This window comes from Aegilops tauschii, chromosome 5 (genome assembly GCF_002575655.3).
Source record: "Aegilops tauschii subsp. strangulata cultivar AL8/78 chromosome 5, Aet v6.0, whole genome shotgun sequence".
Lineage (NCBI taxonomy): Eukaryota > Viridiplantae > Streptophyta > Magnoliopsida > Poales > Poaceae > Aegilops > Aegilops tauschii.
This window is the reverse complement of record NC_053039.3, coordinates 314,013,688-314,040,411: the sequence shown is the minus strand read 5'-3', so window position 1 is coordinate 314,040,411 and position 26,724 is coordinate 314,013,688. Positions and strand designations below refer to the sequence as shown.

Sequence of the window (26,724 nt, the reverse complement as noted above, 5' to 3'; positions counted from 1 at the left end):
GTTCGACCACGATCGTGTGGGCGAAAACCGCACCTCATTTGGAGTCTCCTAGCTCCCTCTACCTATAAATGAGTGGGCATCCCGAAAAACGGAATCGCAGTCTAACCCTAGCAAAAATCCCTCGCGCCGCCGGACAGCGTCCGCCCGCGCCGGACACGTCCGCCCGCGCCGGCGGACGAATCGCCCGTCGCCACGTCACTCCGCCGCCGCCCGGACCCCGCCGGCCCGCCGGGCCCGCGCGCCGGCCCTCCGGCCCGTCTTCTCCGCCGCCGCCTCGCCTCCCCGCCGGGCGCCGCCGCCATCACCGCCGCCACCGCGCCTTGGGCTCCGGCCGCCGCCCCCAGCCGGCGACCGCCGCCCCCGCCGGCGGCCCCCCTCCTCCGGCGCCTCCTCTCCTTCCCACGGCCGCCGCCACCGCCTCCTTTCCTCCTCCCGCCGGCGACGAGCTCGGGCTCGAGCAAGTCCCCTCGATCCGATCTGGTACAGCTCACCCCCGTTGACTTTCCTAGCCTTCGTTTTTTCCCAAGTCCTAATTTATCTCAGCACATGCTCCTGTTCGAGATGCGATAACTTTGTGCATGTAGCTCCGATTCACGCGTATAATATGTCAAATTGTTCGCCTCGTGATGCTCTTCATTTTGTTCAATTGCACCATTTTCATTAGAGGTCATCTTGATGCCCAAATCTTCGTTGGAAGAGGGCTAGTTGCTGTTAATCTCTGGTTCTTATCAGAACTTGGAGATTTGTCATTTTTGTATCATTTATTCTGTGCATCTTTTGAGCATGAGCTCTACATGTGTTTTGAAGTATGCCATGCCATCTTTCCATTGGTATAGTCCATGTATTTTTGTGATCTCTGTGGTGACTAGCACAAGCATGCAAAGTAGGTCCCGTAATATTTCTGATTTCAAGGACTTAGTGATTTCTCTAAGTCCTCGTCTGCTGTAATTTTGTTGCCATGTAAACTTGGTGCTACAGAGAGATCCATGCATAGTTTAGAGATGTTCAGTAAGGATGTTTTGTAGCTATAGTTGTAATTGATCCATTTCTGCAATTATTTGCAATTTTAGAGTACCATAGCATGACTCAATCTTGCTCTACTTTTGTTATAAAATATTTCTGGCAGATTCTTAACATGATATGCATTTTTGCCAAGCTTATTGTAGTTGATCCATACAGGCTATGCAATTTTTCTTGCCAGGGATAGCTTCATAAACATGCCATCTTGCTGTAGGTATGCTTGGTTTTACATGAATTGCTCTTTAGTGAGTGCATCGAGCTCACAAAGAGGCCTACATATTAATAAACTCTGCCATGCTCTGTTTTCTGCTAAGTCTGAAACCTGATAACGAAACTTGCTATGTTTACATGCTTACCATCATATCTTCTGGTCCTTTTTGGCTTATGGTCAGTAAGGGACTTTTGTCATGTGCATTTAGTAGAACACTACCATGCCTTGTTTTGCTATGTTAAGTTCCTGCAGCATGTTGATTTAGTGCTCTGAACATTGCTACCTGATGCTGTTTTCTGCCATGTCCAGTTTTTCACTAAGTCTGTGAACCTGTAATCTTTTGCACTTTTGCCATGCTTGTTTGAGCTTGATATGTTGTGAACTAGCAGTAGCTCAGTGTTCATCTTTTGTCAAGCATCTCCTGTAGATTATTGCCATGTGCTTTGTTGCTATGTTGGGGTGCTGTAGCTTTGCTACTTGTTGTATTTTAAGTGCTATCTTGTTGTTTATCGCAGATTAGTGTCATTCTTGTTTTGCTTGCCATTTGCAAACCGTGAATCCGATTCCGGTGATCTTTATATCGATTTCGACCGAAATCATCTCACCTTTCCAGTGGCATGCTTGGTTTGCCAAGTTACTGCCATGTTCATCATTTTCCTTCCGGAGCACGCATATGCATCGCATATCATATCTTGCATATCATACATGTTTTGCATCATGTTGCTTGTGCATTTCTCGTTGTTGATTGTTGTTCCGTTTGTTTGTGTTCTTGTCTTGGGTAGAGCAGGGAGACGAGTTCGTGAACGAGGAACCTGTCGAGTACGCTTACGAGGATCAAGCTTTCGACAACTCTGAGAATCTTGCAGGCAAGATGACCACCCCTCGAAATCACTTCTATCTTTGCTATGCTAGTTGTTCGCTCTATTGCCATGCTCGCTACCTATCACTTGCTATATCATGTCTCCCATTTTAGCCATGTCAGCCCTAACCATCCTTTCCTAGCAAACCGTTGTTTGGCTATGTCACCGCTTTTGCTCAGCCTCTCTTATAGCGTTGCTAGTTGCAGGTGAAGTTGAAGTTTGTTCCATGTCGGAACATGGATATGTTGGGATATCACAATATCTCTTATTTAATTAATGCATCTATATATTTTGGTAAAGGGTGGAAGGCTCGGCCTTATGCCTGGTGTTTTGTTCCACTCTTGCCGCCCTAGTTACTGTTATACCGGGATTATGTTCCTTGAGTTTGCGTTCCTTACGCGGTCGGGTGATTTATGGGACCCCCTTGACAGTTCGCCTTGAATAAAACTCCTCCAGCAAGGCCCAACTTTGATTTTACTATTTGCCGCCTAAGCCTTTTCCCCCGGGTTTTCGCGAGCCCGAGGGTCATCTTATTTTAACCCCCCCCCCCCGGGCCAGTGCTCCTTCGAGTGTTGGTCCGAACCGAGCAGCCTGCGGGGCCACCTCGGGGAAACTCGAGGTCTGGTTTTACTCATAGCTTGACTTATCCGGTGTGCCCTGAGAACGAGATATGTGCAGCTCCTATCGGGATTTGTCGGCACATTCGGGCGGCTTTGCTGGTCTTGTTTTACCATTGTCGGGATGTCTTGTAAACCGGGATTCCGAGACTGATCGGGTCTTTTCGGGAGAAGGTTTATCCTTCGTTGACCGTGAGAGCTTATGATGGGCTAAGTTGGGACACCCCTGCAGGGTATTATCTTTCGAAAGCCGTGCCCACGGTTATGAGGCAGATGGGAATTTGTTAATGTCCGGTTGTAGATAACTTGTCACTTGACCCAATTAAAATACACCAAGTGCGTGTGTAGCCGTGATGGTCTCTTCTCGGCGGAGTCCGGGAAGTGAACACGGTCTGTGTTATGTATGACGTAAGTAGGTGTTCAGGACCTCTTCTTGGTCATTGCCAGATGACGTCCGTTCCTTTGCTTCTCTTCTCGCTCTCATTTGCGCAAGTTAGCCACCATATATGCTTTTGCCGCTGCAGCTCCACCTTTTTGCTCCTTTTTGTCCTATAAGCTTAAATAGTCTTGATCTCGCGGGTGTGAGATTGCTGAGTCCCCGTGACTCACAGATACTTCCAACACCAGTTGCAGGTGCCGACGATGCCGGTGCAGACGATGGCGTCGATCTCAAGTGGGAGTTCGACGAGGAACGTGGTCGTTACTATGTGTCTTTTCCTGATGATCAGTAGTGGAGCCCAGTTGGGACGATCGGGGATCTAGCATTTGGGGTTGTCTTATTTTCATCTGGATTTTGACCGTAGTCGGTCCATATGTTTGTATTTTGGATGATGTATGAATGATATTTATGTATTGAGTGAAGTGGCGATTGTAAGCCAACTCTTTATCCCATTCTTGTTCATTACATGGGATTGTGTGAAGATGACCCTTCTTGCGACAAAACCACTATGCGGTTATGCCTCTAAGTCGTGCCAGGACACGTGGGAGATATAGCCACATCGTGGGCGTTACAACCCACCAGCTACATCTTCGCACGCAAGGAAGTGCCTGGCAGTCGGGACCCACCTGGTCGAAGCGTACGTAGCGTTGTCATTCTGGTTGCGAACGTGTACGTACATATATACTGGTGGATGTAGAGGCGCGCACGTGTCGTAGTAGAGGCGCGTACGTGTCGTAGTAGAGGCGCGCACGTAGCATGTACACGTACGTACAGCGGCCAGGGTGCAAGAAAGAAAATACGGCCACGTATGTGTACATACGGGGGGGGTCTTGAACGCCTACTCGCACATACGTACGGCCAGGGCTCGGGTACATGGCTGGGTCGGAACGGAGAAACATCGTCGTCGTCGTGTTCATGGGGAGGCAAGGGAATGCGTCGTGTTCATGGGGAGGCAACGGAATGCGTCGTGTTCATGGGGAGGCAACGGAATGCGTCGTGTTCATCGGGAGGCAACGGAACGCGTGGGAGCCAACCGGCTGGGTCGGAACGGAATGCGTGGTCGTGTTCACAGAACAGGCGATGGAAACGAGGCCTGGCGTACCGCAGAACGGAGGAAACGGACCTCCTACGGTCGAAACGGGGGTCCTGTTGATCGGGAGGGGTGTGGCGTACCGCAAAACGGAGGAAACGGACCTCCTACGGTCGAAACGGGGGTCCTGTTGATCGGGAGGGGTGTGGCGTACCGCAAAATGGACGAAACGGACCTCCTACGGTCGAAACGGGGGTCCTGTTCATCGGGAGGGGTGTGGCCTACCGCAAAACGGGACTCCACATAATACTGTTCATCTCCACCGTCGACCTCCTCCAGCCTCCACGGGCTACCGTCGACCTCCTCCAGCCTCCACGGGCTCCTGTTCATCCAACCTCCACCGCGCGCTACTCCACCGGCTACTGTTCAACCACCCCTCCACCGTCTACTGTTCATCCAGCCCTCCACACCACGGGGTCCTGTTCAACCACCCCTCCACGGGCACCCCTCCACTGTCTACTGTTCATCCAGCCCTCCACACCACGGGGTCCTGTTCATCCAGAGGCAACGCCACCGCTCACTGTTCATCCAACCCCCCCCCCGCAGCGCTCATTGTTCATTCAATCGATCGGCTTCAGTTAGCAGCAGTAGCGAAGGAATCGCTCGATCGGGTTCAGTTAACAGCCATTGATCAATCGCTCGGGTTCAGTAACGCGTAGCCTGCAGTGCAATCGCTCGGGTTCAGTTAGAGCCCAACGCCTCGCTCGGGTTCAGTTAGAGCCAACGCCTCGCACACACGCGCGTACGTGTACGAGAGAAACGCGCATCGCTCGGCCCCCGACCTCCCACCGTAACCGCGAACTCCCCGAAATTTTCCTCGCCCTCGCTTCTACCACGGTTTTTTCCGTCATGGACGGCCCAAAGAATGTCATGCAGTTGCGTCTTCGGCCCGCCCAGGACGAAAAGCCCATTTACTGTCATGATTTTTTGTCATAGAAGTAGGAGCCCACCACATCTATGATGATACTGGGTTTTGTCACAATTATCGTCATAGAAGTGTCAAATGTATGACAGAAAAAAAATTCGTTCGGCCCAAAATGTCAAGGATGTGTCTTTTTTTTGTAGTGGGAGTCCCCGACCTCGGTGGTGCCGGACGTTGGACGGTGGCAAGTAGGACGCGTGGCTGACGGTGCTCCCGTCATCGGCCGCCAGCGTGGCCACCGCTTGTGCGGTCGCATCCGCGTCCGGCTACACCACTATTGCGTCGCGAGAGGTGACTTGAGCAAGGGCGGCGACCTCGAGCTTCATCCCCGAAGAGAAGCTCTTCGCAGAGCATTCGCACTTGCGGTCATGGCAGATGTGGTGCCAGGTAGGAGGACGATGCGCTATGGTGTGGAGGTTAGCTGGGCATTGCCGCTTTAAGTAGCGCATTCCGGTGAGGCCAAGCGTGCTGGTGCGTCATTAAGTCGCCGGAGTTGGTTCCTCGGGCACCGAGCCTCTTAACGCCGACATACGGACGGACGGCATGAATGCGGGCAGCTGGCGCTGGCTGGGAACGCACAACACGATGGCGCGAGGGACGATGGTTTTTGGTGTGCCAGGGTAGTCAGCTGCGGTCGTGGCAACGTTGGAGATGCCCTTTGCTCACATGCGATCGATGCATGTCATTGAAAAAGCAAGACGACCCGGCATGGTCTCAGGTCCTGAGGATGCAGTTGGCCGCGCTACACCACTCCGCGGACGCGTCCCGGCGCCCCGTGCATCCTCGACGAGCCGGGTGTTGGGGTGTGTTTGGATTGTGGCCAAAGTGCACCTTACCAAAATTTTGGTCATGACCCAAAGATTGGTCTTTGTTTGGATGGTTGCCATTTTTTGGCATGCCAATGAACTCTAGCCAACTCTAGTTCATTTTTCTTGCCAATGTCCGCCAAATCATGGGCAACCAAAACCTCAACCAAAATTTTGGCTACCCAATGCTTTGATGGGGCAACCTTGGGCACAAACCAAACATACTGTTGGTCGTGCCACACCACTAACGCCACCCTCGGCACACTCAAACCGACCGTGTCTAGCGACGATGAGCGTGTCGCTCACCGCGGTCGCCGTGTCCAGAGGCGGTGCTGGAGCTGCGCCACGTTGTTGGCCCCCACGACCCACATGAACGGTTACCGGTGGCGAGGAGGTCGTGGGCCAGCTCCTCCATTGGACTAGTCTGCGCTACATCGTCCCGACAGGTGTGCCCCACATGTCGGTTTCCCTGTTTTCCCGGCCATATTCGAGCGTCAGTGCTCTGCGTTGCGCATTAGGCCTTTCACTATGTAGGCCAAGCGAGACAACTTATTGTTTATTTGAGCCGTTCAAGTATAATCATGTGGCGTTTGCTTATTTCTTATTCCTCTCCAACCCTCTTCTCCATCAATCATCCCGCATGCCTCATTTGAACATTCCGCCGAGTATCATTCGCATGTGGGCCTAGACCATGCTTGTATTTCCAATGTTTTGTAATTTGTCCGACATGCATACAAACAAACGGTTCGTTTAAAGTTTCACTTTGCCTCCACCACGTGTCACTTCGCGTCTTAGTTTTGACATCCCATTCGGTTCATGCCCCGACACATGTTGACGAGATCGATTGATGTTCAGAGATCAATTGCGTGTCGTGCAAGGAGATAAAGGTTTGGTCTGTTTCTATGATAGAAATGACCTGCGGGGGGGGGGGGGGGGTCTGTGGGGATCAGAGGGAGTATATTGTACGTTCATAAGCGAAACGAACGTATTGTACCCACCCTAGTCCTCTTACAATTGATCTCCGGACCCCGAGATGAAATCGAGAGAGAACGAGTGGGGGCATGTGTGATACCTAAGGCGGATTCAAAATTTTGAACCGGTGATCATAGCATCCGCAAATCATATATAAAGAGTATTCAATGTTCGTTTCGTTTTTTAACGTACAATATACTCCCTCCTATCCTTTCTAGTTTATATATAAGTTTTATGTGTAGTCAAAGTATCTCTACTTTGATCAAAAAAGTATCAACATTCAACAATGCCCAATCAATATTGTTAGATTCGTACGTACTCCTAGATTTGTACTCGAGATGGTTTCCAATTTGTTTTCAACCACGTGAATGTGCTTGTTCTCGCGCATTCTCTTCCTACTAGGATTTCGCCGCATATAGCCAGTCCAATAGTAACTTTTTTAAGCTCCCTGTCCAATAGTACTAGTGGAGTACTGACAACATCTGTACTAGAGTATGCAGTGCTCATAGTAGTACTCCCTCCTTCCATTTATATAGGGCCTATGTGGAGGAGAGAGATGTGAAAAAGTAAGGGGAGTGAGCTCTCATGCAAGAGCCTAGCTATATACGCATTCCTAGTTAAATACAATAAATATGAAGAAAGAGATGGAGAGGAGATGGAAAAAGTACTAATACAATAGCCAACCTTATAATTTTTTTTGGGGGAAATAGCCAACCTTATAGCCCACACTACTGTATGAGTGCATATAATAGATGATGGCTATAGATGACATGGCAGTTGCTTATAGCCATCGACTGGCTATATTATTAACCATGCTCTAATGCGTTTTTCAAAACCGCATTTGACTATTGACAAGATTAATAGTACATGAGATGTATAATGTGAAAATTATATCATTGGAAGCTCCTTTCACATATGAATTTGACCATATGCTTTGTGTAAGTTGCATGTCATATATTATTACTCTAACATTTGGTCAAAGTTAGCCTCGAAAAACGTATTAGGCCTTGTATAGTAAATGGAAGGAGGGAGTAGTAGTGGAAGTGGATCCTCTGACGTAGGTATCCCTGCCTTACCCTCCCTTTCGGTCACTTACTGGCGAACCCCATGCTTGCTAGGCCCCGCATGTCAGTTACTCAATGGGTTCGGCCAAGTCAGGGGATGCTCATCCGTAGTATACTCCCTCTGTTTTTATTTACTCCGCATAAAACGGAGGGAGTGGTAGTATAAATGACGCGGGCGGGGGAGGGGGAGGGACGTCGGTTTGCTCACAACTGCGGTCCCACAAGCGAGCGAAAACGCAAGACGAAGCGTGTTCCATTCGGTGAGCAACGTGGAGGGTCCAGCGTTCCGGGCTGCAACACGAACGCGACAAGAGCGATGTACAGTCAAAACCGATTGACCGGTCGTCACCGGAACCACTATTCACACCAGAACCTTCGCTGCTCGGCCTACACCAGCCACTGCCCTAAAACCACACCTAATCTCCAGCCCTTCCCCCACCTTTCGATCCCCTAGCCCGCATCAAGCGTCCCCTAGTTCGCCGGAAAGCCATGGTGTGCCGCAAGATCACGTACTACAAGATGCTGAAGCCGGAGCGCCGCGCAGAAATCGCGGCGATGGTCAGCGCCACAGACCTCCGTTCCCAAGCTCGCTTTGCGGCGGGCCAATCCCCGAGTTCTCTGGAGCCAAGCTACGAGGAGGAGGAAGCCGATCCAATGTTCATGGCGGAGGTCGCGGCGCAGAAGGCCCCCGATGGGTATGAGACGATGGACGTCGACTTCGTGCCGGCGTCCGAGTCCCCCATGGTGCAGGCGGACCAGCGGTTCAACCTGGCGATACTAAAGGAGGACCGGGAGGCAGAAGCTCAACTCGACACGGAGCGTGCGCATGCCGCTGCCATCGAGGCTCTCTTGCAGGCGGAACCGGATGTCGTGGATATGAACCGGGCGGCGGAGGCTCAACTTGAGGCGGAGCGCGCGGATGCCGCTGCCATCGAGGCCCTCCTGCAGGCGGAACCGGACGTCCTGGACTTGAACCGGGCAGCAGAGGCTCAACTCGACGCGGAGCGTGCGGATGCCGCTCGCATCGAGGCTCTCTTGCAGGAGGAATCGAACGTCCTGGACTTGAACCGGGCGGCAGAGGCTCGACTCGACGCGGAGCGCGCGAATGCCGCTGCCATCGAGGCCCTCCTGCAGGCGAAACCGGACATCCTCGACTTGAACCGGGCGGTGCTCTCGTCCGTGCAGAGCGCCCGCATGCTTCGCGTGAACGAGTAGCTGGAGGCTGAGGACAACCACGGTGCGGAGACACACGTCGGCAGCTACGGCTGGTTCGCGGCGGCAGCCAAAGACGACGAGGCCGTCTCGTTCGCGAGCAGTGATAGTTTTTCTTTATGTTGTTGTTTTTATGGATCTTTTGCTTTGTGAAAACATATATTGTTATGCAAGTCGCCTGACTTGGGTCAGTCTACCATTTCAGGCGGTTGGATGAATATCCTACGTCTCCTAACCCTTCTTCCTCACCTCTTCTTCTTCCTCAACAGACCATCGCACGGGCCGTACGGATACTCCCCAACATGCGGTTGGATAAACATACTTTATGAACGAAAATTATGTGTCAGTGGTAGGATGACTGAGTTTGGTTTGTTCACATGCGACAACACATGTCAGTGAGGGTGCGTTCCCATGGTTGGGTTTGCAGCGTGCAGGAGCGACTGTGTAAGGGTGCGGTGCGACCGCGGCGTGCAGGAGCGACCGTGTGAGGGTGCGGTGCGACCGCGACAGCCGTGCGCAAGTGTACCTCCTTTTCATTTTGAAAACTTTAGGCAAGCTTGGCAAAAATGTGTGGCGAAGTATGGCAATGCAAGGCCTAGACCCAAACAGGATAAGTACGTACTACGTACTAGGAGTACTAGTGTTAAAAAAGAAAGGCGGGGTTTTTCTTCGCGGGATTAATCGATACAAATCCTCGTTTCACGTGTCAATTAATGCGTATTTTTTCTCCAAAGCCCAAAGAGCTAACCATCTCACTCCTCATCACTTGATTAATGCAGCACCATGCAAACCAACATTCTCACTTCCGCATGCATGCAGGGGATATTAATGTCCTTGGTTGCTAGTACGAGGCAAACCCCATCAATTTTGCCTCGATTAGTGTTAGTGGCCTTTTGCAAATTGTAATTTTGATATACTGGCCTTGTGTACAAAAAAATGGAGGTAGTAACTATATTTGACTTTCTTCCCCATTGCGGTGATGTCGACGATATCTCGAACGTTGTGGTTTGGCGAAGTGCGTTTGACGGAGAACACCGAGTGATGGAGACCACGATAAGTCGTTCGCAAGTGCCGCCTGCAAGCCGAGACAACCGCCTTATTTGCATCCAGAAAGTCCGTTGAACCAAAAGGCGCGTAAATGTACTAGTACTACTCGTACACAATAGCGTCGTCCGTCCGGACAGGGCGATTTGGTGCCCGAGCCCAGCTGCTCCCGATATCCCTGGCGTCCATATTTGGTTTGGGATCTGAATAAATCGGTCTGACAATCGTGACAATCGGTAAAGGAAAAAGAGCGTACGAGGGAATACAATATGGAACAGGGGTGAATCCGTGGGGCCGATTCGTATCGTTGGGACGGTGGACAGGCGCTGCCGTCCTGGTCCGTGGACCAGAAAGTTGAAATTCTTACCGAGCCACAGATCAGATAACGACGGAAAAGCTGGGCCGTTCGTCGCCTGTTTCCCTCAAGAACAGCTTTGTCCCCCTTTCGTCTACGAGTGAGCTGCTAGTGCCGGCGGCGCTAATTTCGGCCACCCACGGCCAAGGAAAATGGAGGGTGCTGGTCTGGAGTTTCTTCTCGACGTCGTTGACAGGTTAGTTCCTATAGAAGTATGGATCCATTCTCCTTGGGATTTTGTGGGATTTCAACGGCCAGACCTACGACAGGTATTTCGTGGGATTTGTTTTGCATTCTGCCAGACCCGAATCAGGTAGATAACAATGGGCCCTGGCGCCCTGGCCGTCGGCCATTGCCATTCTTCTCTCAGGTTCCCGCTGCGGAAGGAGTACGCCGACAACATTTGACACCCAGATCCAGTTCCTCTGGTCTTGTTGCCCACGAGAGAAACCAACCGTGGCGACCCTGAAGACTCAAATGCTGGGTCTGGCTGCGGGCAACGGCTCGGCGACGATGGAGCTGACAAAGCACGAGACTGAGTCCGCCGGCGTTCAGATTCATTTCTAACTATGTTGGCACAGTCAACTGACAAAGTCAACCCACAGGCCCCAGATTGGACAAAAAGGTCTGAACCTGAAGCCCATCTGACTATTTTTTTGACCCATTTTGCTATACAAAATCGTAGCAAAATAACTTACAAACTGAGAATATGATATAGATAGGATAGTCATTGCCAGCTGATCCTTACTGGCCAATCAGCAGAAAGTTCAGTGCTATTACTTTTGAGATTCTAGTGTGCTGAATTTATAATATGTTTGCAAAAAAAATCAGGTTGCGGCTGGGTAGTGCACCACCAGACCGGACAATGTGACCGTCTGGCATTAGCACTCTGGAGCAGTCAATTCACAAATATGCGGAGGAGCCAACAAAGAGTGTCGTTCGACCAACACTTGGCCCGAGTTTTGATTCACTTGGTGAGGCGCATGACCTTTACAGCCTGCATTGCTCACTTGCATTTACAGAAAAAAGAATATTTTTTCTTGCTTGGTAACTATTTGCTTTGGCATTGAACAGACAAAACCTGGAAACTACTTTGATAATTGAAGATGTTTGGCGTCCGGTTGCCGGGAGCCAGGTGGCTTCTTGTTACATGAATGTAAGCATTAAAAACTAAAAAACTTTAGCTATAAATTTGTGGATGATGGGTGTACATTAAAAACAACATGATTGAATTTCATGTGGTGGTACTATCAGCACAAATTGAAGCACTGTGAGCAGCTCAGATCCTAATTGCTGCTGGCGAACAGAACCAAGGTGTGGCAGAAGCAAACAAAGAGGACCAGCCTGGACCAGGAACTTCTAATGGTGCAGGACATCGAAACGGGAAAACTATAATGGAAGAAAGCTCAGATTCCTTGACCAGTGACAGTGATGGCAATGGCGGTGATCCAAACGATCGCATTATCAGGGCATATCAGAGAGTAGAAGACAGAGGTTTGCCTTGCAAATTTAGTGGTTTTGCTTCTTGTAATTGCTATGCTGACATTTAACGTTTATACAAACTTAATGAAGGTCAACCCCTAGGGCTACAGATTTCGCAGGGAAGCCTCCGTATTAGGAATGACGTGGAAGGTGGCCGTGTCACAGGTTTGTGCTTAAAAAATATCGTATGGCTGGTGTGGAAACATGTTTGTGAGGAGCTGTTGAAACGCAACATCTGATTGAGTAAGTGCACATGACAGGTCTTGCGCCACGGAGTATGATGAGGCTGAGGCAAAGACTGCAGTTGAGGGACAGTGGTGACCATGGAGCCGGTAGCAGCGGTGCCGCTGCCGGGGCTGATCTTACTGAAGAAAACGGTGAGCATCGAAGCAGGGAGGCACAGAGGATATGGAACGAAATGGCAGCTGTTGAGGAGCAAGCAAAGATCGACCTTGAATGTGAGGAAGCATCTTTCTTTGGTTCCTCGATTGTGTTTCTCACAAGAGACAATAAATTTGGGTTGCTAGGTACTGAAAATTTGGTGTTTGTTTTTGCTGACGCGCGTGAGCATGATACTATACCAGTGAGGGGTGGTGCAGCAAACAGTGGTGCGTTCGGGGCTTCCAGTGGACCTCCAGCGACGAACATCAGCAACGTGTGCGCAGACTGGCTGCGGCAGCTCTAGACTTAGTGGACAGATCAATAGACAATCCCATTCTCAACCATGTACATTGCTATGTCTTTTATTGTTTTGGATGTAGCAACTAGTGCATTGCCGACAAACATGCATCTTTGATCAAGCAAGGGCTCTGCTGTCAAGGCTGGGTGTCAATGGAGATATTGGATTAAGTAATTTTGCTCCATGATGGTTGATGTTTCAACTTCTGTTTTTCTGTTGTCTAGGTTGCTGATGAAAACAATACACTTATTTGTTGATTGTAGATGCTGCCTCTCTTGGAGGCCAAGAGCAAGGTGGAGAAACCGGAGAAGCTGGAAATGGCGCAGCACCAGCCGTGCAGCAGCCATCAGGTGTTTGCACCTGCTTGTTCAAACAAAGTTAGATAAACATGGTAACACTAGCTTAATTAGTCACTAATGGCCGTGAGGTTTACTTGCAGGGAGGAGAGTGGAGTGTACATCGTGCACTACATCTTGGAGTTCACCGGGCTTTACCTACGTTCAGCTCTGACTCAGGTATGTAACTGCCTGATCGATAAGAAAAGTATATAGGACTCTCAAAGTACAAACTGTTGCAAGTACCTAACTGGTTATGCCATGTTTGCCTTATGGCAGGGGCAGATTGAGCATTTGCGGAAGAAGATTGCCTACGAGATAGTCACAATGAAAGGCAACAAAGGAGATATCCCAGAGTTCCTGATTGACGCGATCGTTGACTGAAGTGGAAGACAATAGAACTTCCAAACTTCGTGCAGCCCGGCGGTATCTTTTGGCTGTGCGTGTGCTTGACAGTTAGATTAAACCAACTACATCTTAGTTATGCAGAGGCCGGGTATTACTCATAATGTTTTTTATCCCCTTGATGCTACATTCTGAGATAATAAAATCTCCCTTTATCGAAAAGAATAAAAAAGTACTTAGGTTATTTCGCGGTGCAAAAACCCTTCCATTGTGTATTTCGGGAAAACTATGTTCGTGTAATATTTTCCCAGGTGGGAACCTAATCAGACCAAGTGAGTTGTGAGACGAAATGACCGTGTGTCTGCCCTTGCTGGGGTTGGAAAAATTTGGCATCAGATAGCGGAAAAAATAGAGCTCTTGAGATGTATAGTACAAAACAGACAGCATGACAACGTGAAGTTGGGCATTCAGTAAATCCGCGCGTGCAGCAACAAACACAACGACAGCTAATTGAATTCAGAACTTGATCAGAAAACCATGTCCATCTGCATGGCATTTTTTGCTTGAGACAGTGCCATTTGAAAGCGTTGCTCGCTTGAGACAAGTGCATGAGAGCCCTTGCATTTTGCTATTTGAGAATCATGGTGAGCTGATCAGTTACCTGGGTTGAGGGTAAAACAAAAAAGAATTGGGGAAAAATAGAAGGACTGGGTGTAATGTGGGCGTTCGTAGGTTCAGCGTTATACATACGAGATGTGGGTACTGCCGTCGTAAATACTTGGCGAAATCCAGTGGTTCTTGGCTCCGCACTACAAAACGGACAGGGATCAGAGGAAGGAGAAAGTCTACTGCAACGCGGAGCGAGGATGAAGAAGGGGCGGACATGGTGGCAGAGATGCAAGCGGGCTAGCACTACGGCAATGGGGATATTTCTGGCTTCAGTTCGACGTGGGATATGGGACGGGTAGCTGGGGGACTCATTTAAGAGGGGCGCGTCTGGTTGCATCCGGCGGCATGCACGGCTCAGCCCGGCTCACAGAAGGGAGTGAGCCGTCCAACGGCTGCCTGTTCCGCGCGTACAGTGCACAGTGCTGTCGCATTCATTGCACACCAAGGCTGGCACAGATCCACATGTTAGCTCGCGGTGTAGATTTCAGGAGCATCTGAGCCTGAGCTCAGAAACGAATTTTCGTGTCCGTCCAGCTTAGTGCAGTGAGATGGTTTCTCGAAGAAGACGATGGAGAAGCAGAGTCAGGGAAGAGTGAAATGATGGTTGCTTCGTCCGTGCTTTGTGATTTGACGCCTCACCGCTTTGTGATTTGTGATAGAAGGGACAGGGGAGTAGACTCTATGCTCTATACTGTACATGCGTCCAAGCATGGGAGAAAGAGGAGAGACGTTGCATTTTTCTATTCCTTCAATCAATCAATCAGGGAGCTTCGGTTCCACCCTTTTGGCTTTGGCAACACCGTCCACAATGGTTCCCATGATGCCAAAAGCTATTTTCACATTTGGCTACACATTGTGGATGCCCTTAACCGTACCACTTGGTTTTGCTCCTGTGTGCTATCTATACAAATCTCAATTATATTGATTAAAAAATTATAGTATCAAGATTAGTAAAAAGGAGGTGATTTTGCCACGCGGATGGCAGGGGAGGTTTCTTATTTTTAGAGGACGTTGTCCTGGCGGTTTGGTAACATGTGGTCTCACGTGTCAGTGCTTTACCAAGCCGATCCGCTTCCCACATGAGGCAGAACAACGGCAGAAGCAATACGTGGTTAACTTGAAGAAGATGAGGGAGAAGCGGATTCAGCAACGAGTGAAATGATGGTTGCTTCGTCCCTCCAACTTCTTTTTTAGCATTATTACTTCGTCCCTCCAACTTAACTGCGGGAAAGGTGCAGCTTTGTGATTTGACGCTTCATTGCTCATTACTACGCTGGCGCCATGACTGGGTGCTTCACCCCGGCTGCTCTGCACTGTATTCCGGTATGGCACGTGGACCCGGCAGCTTGATGTCCCACATGTCAGCGAAAGGGACTAGAAGATTTATGAAAGCGAGCGCTCCACTCTTATGACGGAGTAGTACACGACACGACGGCCTAGTGAACTGTCACTTGTACTGTATAGTACTATTGTTTTGCTGTTTCGCACGATCCATCGATACAAACCCGATTAAACAAGAAAGGGCGGGATTTTTCCCGCGCGGTATATGATACTGGCCATACATTTCAAAGGCAATTTTAATGTATGCAAACTGAATAATTAAGTAACAATATGATATCTAGTAAAACTAAAAACACATATGATTTATTGTGTTAGAGTGTAGTAGTAGTGCTATATTGCATAGTTGTTAGATGTAACATGCGAGAACGTGTAGAGATGTAGTTTTGGAGGGCCTACAGAGAGAAAAGCGTAATACGTTCACCGAACTTCAGAATAAGCAGATTACGGTCACTATATACGTTTTGCGGTGATTATACGGTCACTTGCTCACGGCTTAGCATTGGATTGCACTCTGTTGACCGGCCAAATAGTCTGCGTGGCACCATGTTGACTAGCTAAATTGACCACGTTCTTTGTGGGTCCCACCTGTCAGTTCGCATAGGGAAAAGGTCAGATAAACACAAATTTACACAGGCGCGACAAGACTCCAACCCGCGGGAATCACCTAGTTGTGTATGTGTCTGTCAGGGCCTGATGTGTGCGCATGCACGTGTAGGTTGAGCACTTGAGCGTGAGAGTGTGAGTTGGTCGTGTGGTGTACTAGTGTGTGCATGCATGCGTGTGTGTGTGCATGTGCGTGTTGCGTGCGTGGCTGCGTGTGTGCGTGTGAGTGTTGTGTGCGTGCGTGGCTGCGTGTGTACGTGTGAGTGTTGTGTGCGTGCGTGCGTGCATGTGTTCGTGTGAGTGTTGCGTGCATGCAGTTCGTGTGCATGCGTGCGTGTGTGTATAATCACCACACCAGCTCATGTGTGTTAAAACAGACGACTCAGCATACCAATACAAGGCCACCTTGTCCGCTGTGCCCGCGGTCGTGACTTCAAACCACCGTCCAATATTTTCTTGTCGTTTGTTTTCATTCTTACTAGCAAGATGCCCGTGCGTTGCACGTAACATCAAGATGCATTTGTATGACTAGTTTATCTTGTGAGAGAAAAGGATGAACGAGGGAAGGCCTTATTTGCAAATCTGGAGAGGTGTGTGGGTACCGTTTTGCAAAATTGTCATAGTTTCTTTCCTACCCGTCAGATATAAATCGGGCGGCCTATATTGCAGGATGGCAGGCACACCATCATCACCAACTCTGTTTTTTATAAGAGTGTATTTTATATTTTATAAGAGTGTAGATGTAGAGTAGATACAAGCCGACAGGTGGGCCCGATGGTAGTGAGATAATGTGATGCAACACTAGAGGTGCCACGTGGAGCGTTTAACTGGTCAACTAGTCGTGTCTTGAGCAAATACAGAGTTGTACGGTGAGCCCGTGACTGTATAATAACCACAAAAAGTAAATGGTGACCATAATGAGTGGATTCTGAAGTCCAATGTACGTATCGTACTTTCACTTCAAATACAATGATCGTCACTGTATATATCGCGAGAGAAAGATGAAACATGCGTGAATGTGCTGGGGGCTTACTTTTAGAGGACCTGGAGATAGTTTGTGTGCGTACGTGAAAGGGGCATAGAGGGGGGGGGGGGTATGCGATGGAGAGGGAGATGCTCTTCGTTTCTCTTTATTATGACTAACTTTATATATAGTATAAAAATATACAAATTCACGGTGCGGAATAAATATCATTGTGGGCACCATGCAATGCAAATTAGCATTCATACTCCTTCATATAACTTTGTAATGTTGTATATATGTAGAAATTCTAAAATAATTTTTTGGCCACACTTTATTCAAAAGGAATGTTGTATGCGAAATAAACGTGAAGAGAGGGCTTTTTAGATCAATGGGGTACGTGATGCAACATGTGTGAATGTGTAGTTGATGCATTTGGCACGGCCTAGAGAGGTATGTGTGTGTATTACGTATTCGAGAGAGGCATGGATAGAGGGGCCGGCGGGGGGGGGGGGCGTGGGAGAGATAGCACGAGAAATGAGAGTGGTCTAGAGAGAGAGAGACGAATATGACGTGACGGCGAGAGATTCCCTTGAGTGTATATATGCAAGGGAGAGTGGATAGAGGCACCAGGAGAATATATCTTTTGTGTGTGGTGTCTGTGTTGGTATGTGTGGGTGTGAGGGTGTGTCACCGCGTGAGGTCCGGTGGGTCGAGGTGAGGCCCTTCGTTCGGTTCCGTCCTGCGCCACATTGGTCGGCCCGTGATGCATTTAGGGAGACCCATGGATGACTAGTCGTACAAGACAAAGATAGCATAATTGTGAAGGACTCTGTGTCCACTGACAAAGCCAGTTAGGATTTGTAACCCTAGGTTCTCGGACTAAGGTAACCCCTTTATCTCTGATATTACTATTCATCCAACCTAACTTTAAGGGGCATCCTACAGAATGCTCTGCTAGAATCATACTCATCGATTAGGAAGAGAGGTGTGAGACAATGCGTGAGAGACAGGCCTAAAGATAATGTGCGTACAGGAGACACGTAGGCAGGTCTATGTATATAGAAAGGGTCGATGGGGATTGTGCGTGTGTATGCTTGCGAGAGGAAGAGTGCTTGTGATAAAGGTTAGTGAAAACAGTCGTAAATGGTTACGTGAGGGAGGGAGGGTTATATCGAGAGCATGTGTGCAAGAAAGACACCTCGGGAGAGAGTGTGTGAGCATGTGTGAGAGACCACCGATGGAGAGTGAAACTACACGTAAAAGACTGCTGTACACATTGATTAAAGATATAAATTGTATCCAAATATTAGGATGGGATCATGATATTTGCAATTCGCGTAAGGAACGGTCATTGATCCATCAGACATCTAGATTCTATCGAATTTGAGCATGCCTATGTTATTATTCGACATAATTGATCCACATAGTTAGTATTTTGAACTCCAGACAATGCATCACTTTAGCAATCGAATATAAACGTGAGTATAGTTCATGGTGTGTGTGTAAAGCACATTATACATATGAAAGTTACACAATGAACATTATAAATAGCTACCTATGAACTAGCATACATTTGAATTCAACTTAAGGTGATTTAAAAAAAATCGAATTCAACATGAAGTCCATTCAATCATTTGAATTTGATATCATGGCATTTGTAAATCATACCTAAATTATGGGGGCACCAATCTTTGCTCCGATTTTGTACATAATAGCATATGTAGTCGTGTACAAAATAGATTCAAATTTAGCTCCTCCATTCCAAAATAATCGTAGTTATAGGATTTTCAAGTGTCAAAATTTCAAAAAGAAGCGGATAATTTAATGAGGTTTTCAAACATACAAGGTCAAATTTAACGTTGTCTATTTAGGTCAATCCTCAAAGTTCAAGAGTACTCTAAACGTGAATGCTTGTGTTTCAAAATTTTGAACGAAGCGCCAAAAGAGCCTCTACTCGCCCGAAACCGCGTGAGACCAATGTTTGGTAGTACAAGGAAATTACTTTTCTAATAACTCCGACCCATGAAACCTACCGGCCCGGCGTCCAAAGGTCTAAACCGGAGTAGGTTTGTAGCTTCATCGAGACGCCACGCAACCGCCTCCGAAAAACATTCATACACAATGGCCGCCTAAGCACACATGCGCGCGACCAAAATCGCTCCCGCCCACTATTTGGGACACCTGGGATTACCATCCTACCCCCGACCCGCAGTAGGTCAGAAATTTAAGAGGGGGGCAAAGTTTGTACTTTCCCCAAATTTCAAACAAGTACGTCCCATCTTCTGTTCAAAAAGCCAAAAACAAGTGTGTCCCAGACCGAAACATGGTTCTCCCCCTCCCCCCCGCCCACTCGTCTGATTCCCCATTCGTACTCCGTGGGCGCAAAAACTACCTCTCCACCAGCCGCGAAACCCCGGCGTCCTCCGTCCGCCACCCCATCCCACCCATCAACCGCCGCCCTCCTCCATCACACCGGAGCCGATACCCCGACGTCGTCGTCCACCGCAACCTCAACCACAACGCCCTCCACGGCTAGTAGTTGAAGCCGAGGCCGAGCCGTCCGTACCTGAGCCAGCTCAACCACGCCGTCCTGCACCTCACCGCTGCCGCTCCAAATTCGCCACCCTCCACCGCACCGGAGTTTTTCCTGCTACGCCGTCCTTCGCAGCCTCGGGTCTGCTTCCCCTCCGCCGACATACGGCCACGGCAAGACAGTCAACAATTTGGCCATGGGTTTGTCCAAGCCTGCACCCTCCTCCAGAACATCGGTTTCCCCGGCAAAAAGAAGAAGATCGGCACGACATGTGGAGGCGACCACACCGGCAACCGAAAATGGTACTCCTCTTCCCTTATTCGTGCAAATCTTACGTGTCTGCTTGCACGGTATTCATCCCATAGAAGACACTAGTTGACCGCTTCTTCTTGATACTAGATGTTCCTAGTTAGTCGCGATGCACAAGGTTTCTCCTCATATACTATTTCACCTTAGCTAGAGGTCCGTCGCCCCCTGGATTTCAATTCCTGGTCAGTTGATTCCCAATTAACGGAAGCATTCCCCGGCATAACAGGCGCTAGTCCGCCTATTACGCCGGGGAAGCAGTGCCTCGGTGTTTATCTTAGGGGCGTGTGGGGCCTAGAGCTGCTGGCGCCCGATCTGGACGTCTGCCGGGATTAAAGGGCTGGCCTGGGGGCGCTGCCAAGCATGGCGGTGGTGTGAGGTCGAGGGGAGGGCGGGGCGGCGGAGGCAGGGGTCTGGGTCGGTGGTCGCTGGCGGTTCGAGAAAGATCATCAACAGTGACTGGCGGGAGGTAGACGAAGGCCATCTGCCCGTTCCTTATAGATCGGACGGTTCATAAAAAAATCGACCGACCTATTTATTTTCAGTCGACTGTTATCTTGATAGGACCACATGTGGTGGTGTGCTGGAGGAGTACCTGCATTTCCTGTGCTCATATATTACAAAATCATACGGAGTAGAATCTAATTTTGTTTGCCATGCAATGTTGTAGAGCTATCATATGTCTCCTGTCATTTATTTTTCAGCCACCTGCTATCTGCTACTTTTACAGTGCACTAGTTCTGCACACACTTCACCCATACTCTCACTATTGTGTTTTTATGCAAGGGTATTTCATACCCTGCCTTGACAGAAGCAGAAAAGAATAGAGAGAAGTCGCTCCAGCGTGCTACGCGGCTAGGCCAGACACGTTTCAAGGCTTTAAAGGGTGTAGTGTCAGCAGATGGAGACGGGGAACGTAGCTCTGGAGTTGATGATCTCGCTCGCCGTGAACCACCATCCCAGGTGCTTGCTTTAACTTCACGGTGTCATATGTGGTTGCATGTTGCATATGGTCTCTAGCTTGTATTCGAAAGGCCGAAGTCGGTCTTTATCAAGATAAGGAAAGATTTTTTTTACATGGACCACCATCCCGGGAGCACCAGAAGACAAATAGCTAGTCAGGGCACTGGCCGAGCCGGTGACAAGCCCAACACAAACATGCATCACCTGGAAGCCAACTAAAAAGCCACGATGGTGGCGAAGTAGCCTGCCTCCCACCAGGCTCTCAGGTCCTAGATGATCATGCTCAGCACTCCAGCCGGATGTCTAGCTTGTATTGCTTCCAATTTGGTTAAATTGCATCTGCTTAGCTTACACACTATACCTTTGAATATGACACACCTTCCTGTTTTCGGTACACACTAGTACATCTGTCTATTAACCATGTTCTTACATCAAACTAATGTTCTTGTGTATCCCTCATCAATCACTTATGATGAGGCAGTCAGGCCAGTGGACTACTGTGACAAAAGATCCTCATTTAAAGAATGCAGCGTCAGCCTCCCGACATGATTCTCAAGAAACAGCAAGGCTAGATGAAGATAGTGAACGTAGCTCTGTAGTTGATTACCACATTTCCCCTACACTAGCATCGCAGGTGCTTGCTCTAACTTGGCAGCGTGATATGTGGTTGCATGTTGCATATGGTGTCTAGATTGTAATTCTTCCAATCTGGTTAAACTGCATGTGCTATTCTGCTTAGCTTATATATTATACCTGTTAACGTGACATGCCTTCCTGTATTTAGTACATAGTACATCTGTCTATTAAGCATGTCGTTACATAAAACTATTGTTTTTTTGTATCCCGTGTCAATCAATATGACGAGACAACTTTAGTATATGCAGTGCAATATTAGTTGCATCTTTCATATGATTTATAGCATGCGTTGCTTCTAATTTGTTGAAATTCCATTTATGATGGGACGCTTTTAACTTGGCAGAGTCATATTGGTTGCATCTTTCATGTGGTGTCTAGCTTGCATTGCTTCTTATTTGTTGGAATGGTTTCTTCTTAGTTTACACAAACAGTTGTGAACATGCCATGCCGTCCTGTTTTTCGTACATATTCCATCCTGGTATCATGTGTTTGCCTTACATCAAATTAGTGATTGTTAGTATCATGCATGAATGAGTTCTGAAGAGAGAATTTTATTGCTTTTTCTTGTCGGTTTTACTTGACAATTCAAAATCAATAAAGTGGAAGGAAGTTAGCAAGGCAGCGGATAAAGGTGCTCCTTCCAAACGGAGGGCCTCTACAGTTTCTACTCCTCCATCCCCCCAAGATGATTTCCAAGACAACACATGCATAGACACTCAATGTAGCTGTGTTTATGATGAGCACGTCTCCCCTAGTGCACCGTCACCGGTGCTCCCTCTAACTTGGCACTGTTATATGTGGTTGCATGTTATGTGTGATGTCTAGCTTGTATTGCTTCTAATTTTGTTGAATTCCATCTGCTTACTTTACACATTATACTTGAATAAGACACGTGTTCCTGTTTCTAGAACATACAATATCTGTCTATCACACCATGTTCTTACATCAAATTACTACTGTTGTGTAACCTGCAACAATCACTTATCATAAGACACGTTTGACTTCGGAGTGTGATATAGGTTACATCTTGCATTCTTTTCTAGCTTATACTACTAATTTGTTGAAATGGCACTTATAACGAGACAATTTTAACTTGGTAGAGTGATATTCGTTGCATCTTTCATATGATGTCTAGCTTTCATTGCTTCTAATTTGTTGAAATGCCTTCTCCTTAGTTTACACATCATAAGCTGTGAATATGCAATGTTGTGAATATGCAATGGCACTAATGACGAGAGACCTTTAACTTGATAGTGTGATGTTGTTTGCATCTTGCATATGATTTATTTCTTGTACTGCTTCACATTTGTTTAAATGGCATTTATGATGAGACGCTGTTAACTTGGCAGAGCGATATTTGTAGCATCTTTCATATGGTGTCTACCTTCCATTGCATTGCTTCTAATTTAGTGAAATGTCTTCTGCTTAGTTTACACATCATAGTTCTGGTTATCTCATGTCGTCCTGTTTTTCTTACATATTACATCCTCCTATCATGTGGTTGTCTAACATCAAAGTTTAGTTCGTCTGTATCACGCATCAATTTGTTCTAGAGAACTAAATTGTTATTCGTTTTTCTTGTCAGCTTGACTTAACATGGCAGAATCCTGCAGATTCTGCTGGTACTGATGGTGCAATAGAAGGTCAAAGTCCAGCGGAAAATTGTACCGACAGGGTATCCCGTGCTACACGAGCTGCAGAACAAGCCAAACAGAAACAAATAGCTGCCACCAAACAAGCAGAGACAACCCTAGTTGTTGCAACAACTTCCACAGTACCACCAACTGCACGATTTACTCGTTGGTGAACTCAGCTAGCAGCACGTTCCCAAGCTCCCTTGCCATCTGACACTACTTCCGAAGCACTCTTGACACAAGATGAGTTGGCAAGATCAGATGAACTTTGTGAGCTTCAACAACAAGAAGGTAGTTGCTGGAGTCAAGTTACAGTTGCATGCTTCTTTATATGTAGTCTCACAGTTTGATGTACACTAACACTTCCTATGTTTGTTGTTGGACTAGCACCTAGGCGCAAGAGGAAACAAACATCAGGGATAATGCTCGATAGGTTAACTAAATCTAGAGGAGGAAGAATGGAGATCCGTTTTGAGGCAGGTTTAAAAAGGCCACGTGATGCTACAGAGTCAGCCAAGTTAGTATCAGCGGTAGCGGTTGCTGTTAGGTGTCATGTATGTATCCTCCCAACATGGATTCACTGCAGGAATGACAAAGACGAAACCCAGTTCAACACCTTCCTCGACCATTTATCTGTAAGTATGGTTATGTATGGAAACTAGTAATATCGTCTTGCTCTGTCCAATACTTTCTAGGTTGCTGATAATGAGACTCCCATAATTTTCAACAGATGAGGTTCAAGTTGGATAGCCAAGATGATGCAACCAGACAAGCTTGCACCCATGTTTTCAAGTCTGCTTTGCGACAGTATCGGTATAACTTGAGGAAAACTCACTTTGAAGGCAAGGCTAACAGTGAACTTGCCCAAACATCTCCAGTGGAAAATATATCTGATGAAGACTGGAGAGGCCTCGTTAAACACTGGTCCAATCCGAAGTATCAGGTACATTATATATATGTGATCAGATCACATGTTGAAGTCCTATTTACGCATGTGCCACACAAATCTATCTTCTTGTAGGTGAACTGTTCAAAGAACAAGGCCAACCGTACGAAAGTGAAATTCCAACAGACGACAGGATCTCGTAGCTATATTGCACACTGTGAGGCTCTTGTAATTAGCTGTTGTTTCACTCTTTTCGCTGTACCATATTATCAGATCTATATTGACTTGTTCCAAATGCGAAGGAAAGCCCGCAAGGACCAAAAAGTACCTGAACCAAATGTTGTGGAAATCTTCAAGGACTGTCACACCAGCAAGAAGAAGGGCATGACTACACCACTCAAAGCCGCTGTTGTAAGTCCTTAATCCTCATGCCTTTTAACTACTACTTACTCTGACTTGTGCCTTGAACTGCATGGTTTGCAGCCAATGTCTATTACTCTTTTCAATTTTATACACAATTGTCTTAGTGTATCATTGCACCTTACAAGGTTTAAAAGAGAGGAGTGATGTTCCTTTGATCTTGACCTATAATCTAGTTCCGTGCTGGACTTGCCCATACAACGTTACAATTGCCTGTTTGTCTGTTCTCAGTTGTTTTGTGATATGAATGATGTCATACTATGCTTACCGTATTATAAACTTCGTCTCTTTATCCTTAGCCCTCAATACAATGTGAAGAAATAGACAATACATTAGCGATGGTACATGGTCATATGTTTGGAACCTGGTTTTATTATGTACGTTGCAATAAAATAAAACTAATATTTTACATGGGTTCACCAGAATAAGTTCTGTATATAGACCAAAGCTATTTTGTTTGGTTTTGCTGCATCCTTAATATCTTCTGTTCTGGTACTACTAATGTAAAACCTCAACTTTTCAGTGAGCTATGGAAAAAATGGTGGAACCGCCACCTTCTGAAGGTGGCGAGGCAACTATAACCGCAATGTCAGCTCTTGCTGTAGTGGGTCAGTACCTGTCCACTAACAGTGCCAAAAGCACGTTCCTACCTAATACTGGGTTGGTTGTTAAGGCAATCTCGTCCAAACTACCTCATGATCAAGATATGCAAGCTCAAAACAATGTTGTATCTGCGCTCCAGACACAAGTCCATTTCCTAACAGAGACCCTTTGTGAAACAAGGAGAGACATTGTTCGATGTTGTCAAGATATGCATGGTTTTGAAACTAGACTATCCGACATTTGCTATGTTGTTCAGGAGCCTAGGAGAACTGAAGGCGAAGGTTATGGTGCTCCATCGGACAATACAGCATGAAAACGTAACAGTCAGGTCAAATGAACTGAGCTTCTAAACTTCTGGTGGTGCATTTATCTGCTAGACTGTTAACTATTATGCCAACCTTCCTTTTGTTTTATAGTTGTAATTTGTTTTGGTGCGATACAAAATTTGTTCTTAACATGTAGCCACCGGCTGAAGAAAACAGCAAGCCATTTTTGTATAGTGTAGGGTGTTCCCTATATTTGCACTGGCGGCGAACTTTGATGCCCAGTGGATGTAATATGTGTAATAGCCGTGATAGCCTAGCGTAAGTTGCTTGCTTATTTATTTCCTTATTGTCGTGTTTATTTGTTTTCTTGTAGTCAGTGCAGTTCTTTTTCCGCGGTTTGCTAGTGGCGCAATAACCTATTTTTTAAAACTAGGCCACATTAACCATGGGCTACATATTTACTGTAGTTAACATGGGCCTCCTACGGGCCGTAGAAATAATGGGCCTTCTAAGGGCCGTAGAAACAATGGGCAGTCTACGGGGCGTAGAAACAATGGGCCTTATACGGGCCGTAGACACAATGGGCCTTCTACTGGGCGTATGATCGGTTGGCCAAACATGGGCCAATAACAGACCATACACTAGTAAAAAAAGACACATCCGTGACATTTTGGGCCGAACGAATTTTTTTTCTGTCATACATATGACACTTCTATGACGATAATTGTGACAAAACCCGGTATCATTATAGATGTGGTGGGCTCCTACTTCTATGACAAAAAATCATGACAGAAAATGGGCTTTTCGTCTTGGGCGGGCCGGAGACGCAGCTGCATGACATTCTTTGGGTCATCCATGATGGAAAAAACCGTGGTAGAAGCGAGGGCGAGGAATATTTCGGGGAGTTCCCGGTTATGGTGGGAGGTCGGGGGCCGAGCGATGCGCGTTTCTCTCATACACGTTCGCGCGTGTGTGCGAGGCGTTGGCTCTAACTGAACCCGAGCGAGGCGTTGGGCTCTAACTGAACCCGAGCGATTGCACTGCAGGCTACGCGTTACTGAACCCGAGCGATCGATCGATGGCTGTTAACTGAACCCGATCGAGCGATTCCTTCGCTACTGCTGCTAACTGAAGCCGATCGATGCTGCCTCTGGATGAACAGTGAGCATTGCTGGGGGGGTTTGGATGAACAGTTCCCGGTGGGGGTGGATGAACAGGACCCCGTGGTGTTGCCTCTGGATGAACAGGACCCCGATTTATCGAGCCGGTTGGGGCTAGATGAACAGGACCCCGTGGAGGGCAGGATGAACAGGACCACCCCGTGGAGGGCAGACTGAACAGTAGACGGTGGAGGGCTGGATGAACAGTAGCCCGTGGAGGGGTGGTTGAACAGGAGCCCGTGGAGAGGGCTGGTTGAACAGTAGCCGGTGGAGTAGCGCGTGGTGGA

General features: G+C 47.7%; 1 protein-coding gene across 3 annotated transcripts; it reads left to right on the top strand.

The window, feature by feature from the left end:
• The first annotated feature begins 10,598 nt into the window (after positions 1-10,598).
• On the top strand, positions 10,599-13,713 carry LOC109770112 (uncharacterized). 3 transcript variants are annotated; one of them, XR_002234498.3, is made up of 11 exons: positions 10,633-10,808; positions 10,983-11,237; positions 11,444-11,586; positions 11,687-11,768; positions 11,867-12,106; positions 12,185-12,259; positions 12,355-12,552; positions 12,679-12,943; positions 13,037-13,123; positions 13,213-13,288; positions 13,388-13,713. XR_002234498.3 is itself a non-coding variant. In XM_073500301.1 (10 exons), exons 5-9 carry the CDS (start codon positions 12,007-12,009, stop codon positions 13,281-13,283), a joined length of 531 nt encoding a protein of 176 aa, XP_073356402.1. In that variant the 5' UTR covers positions 10,633-10,808; positions 10,983-11,237; positions 11,444-11,586; positions 11,687-11,768; positions 11,867-12,006; the 3' UTR covers positions 13,284-13,288; positions 13,388-13,713. The 3 variants fall into 3 exon arrangements, 1 of the variants encoding a protein (XP_073356402.1); XR_002234496.3 differs by having other exon boundaries at positions 10,599-10,808; positions 12,355-12,943; XM_073500301.1 differs by lacking the exon at positions 12,679-12,943.
• Positions 13,714-26,724: the final 13,011 nt, after the last annotated feature.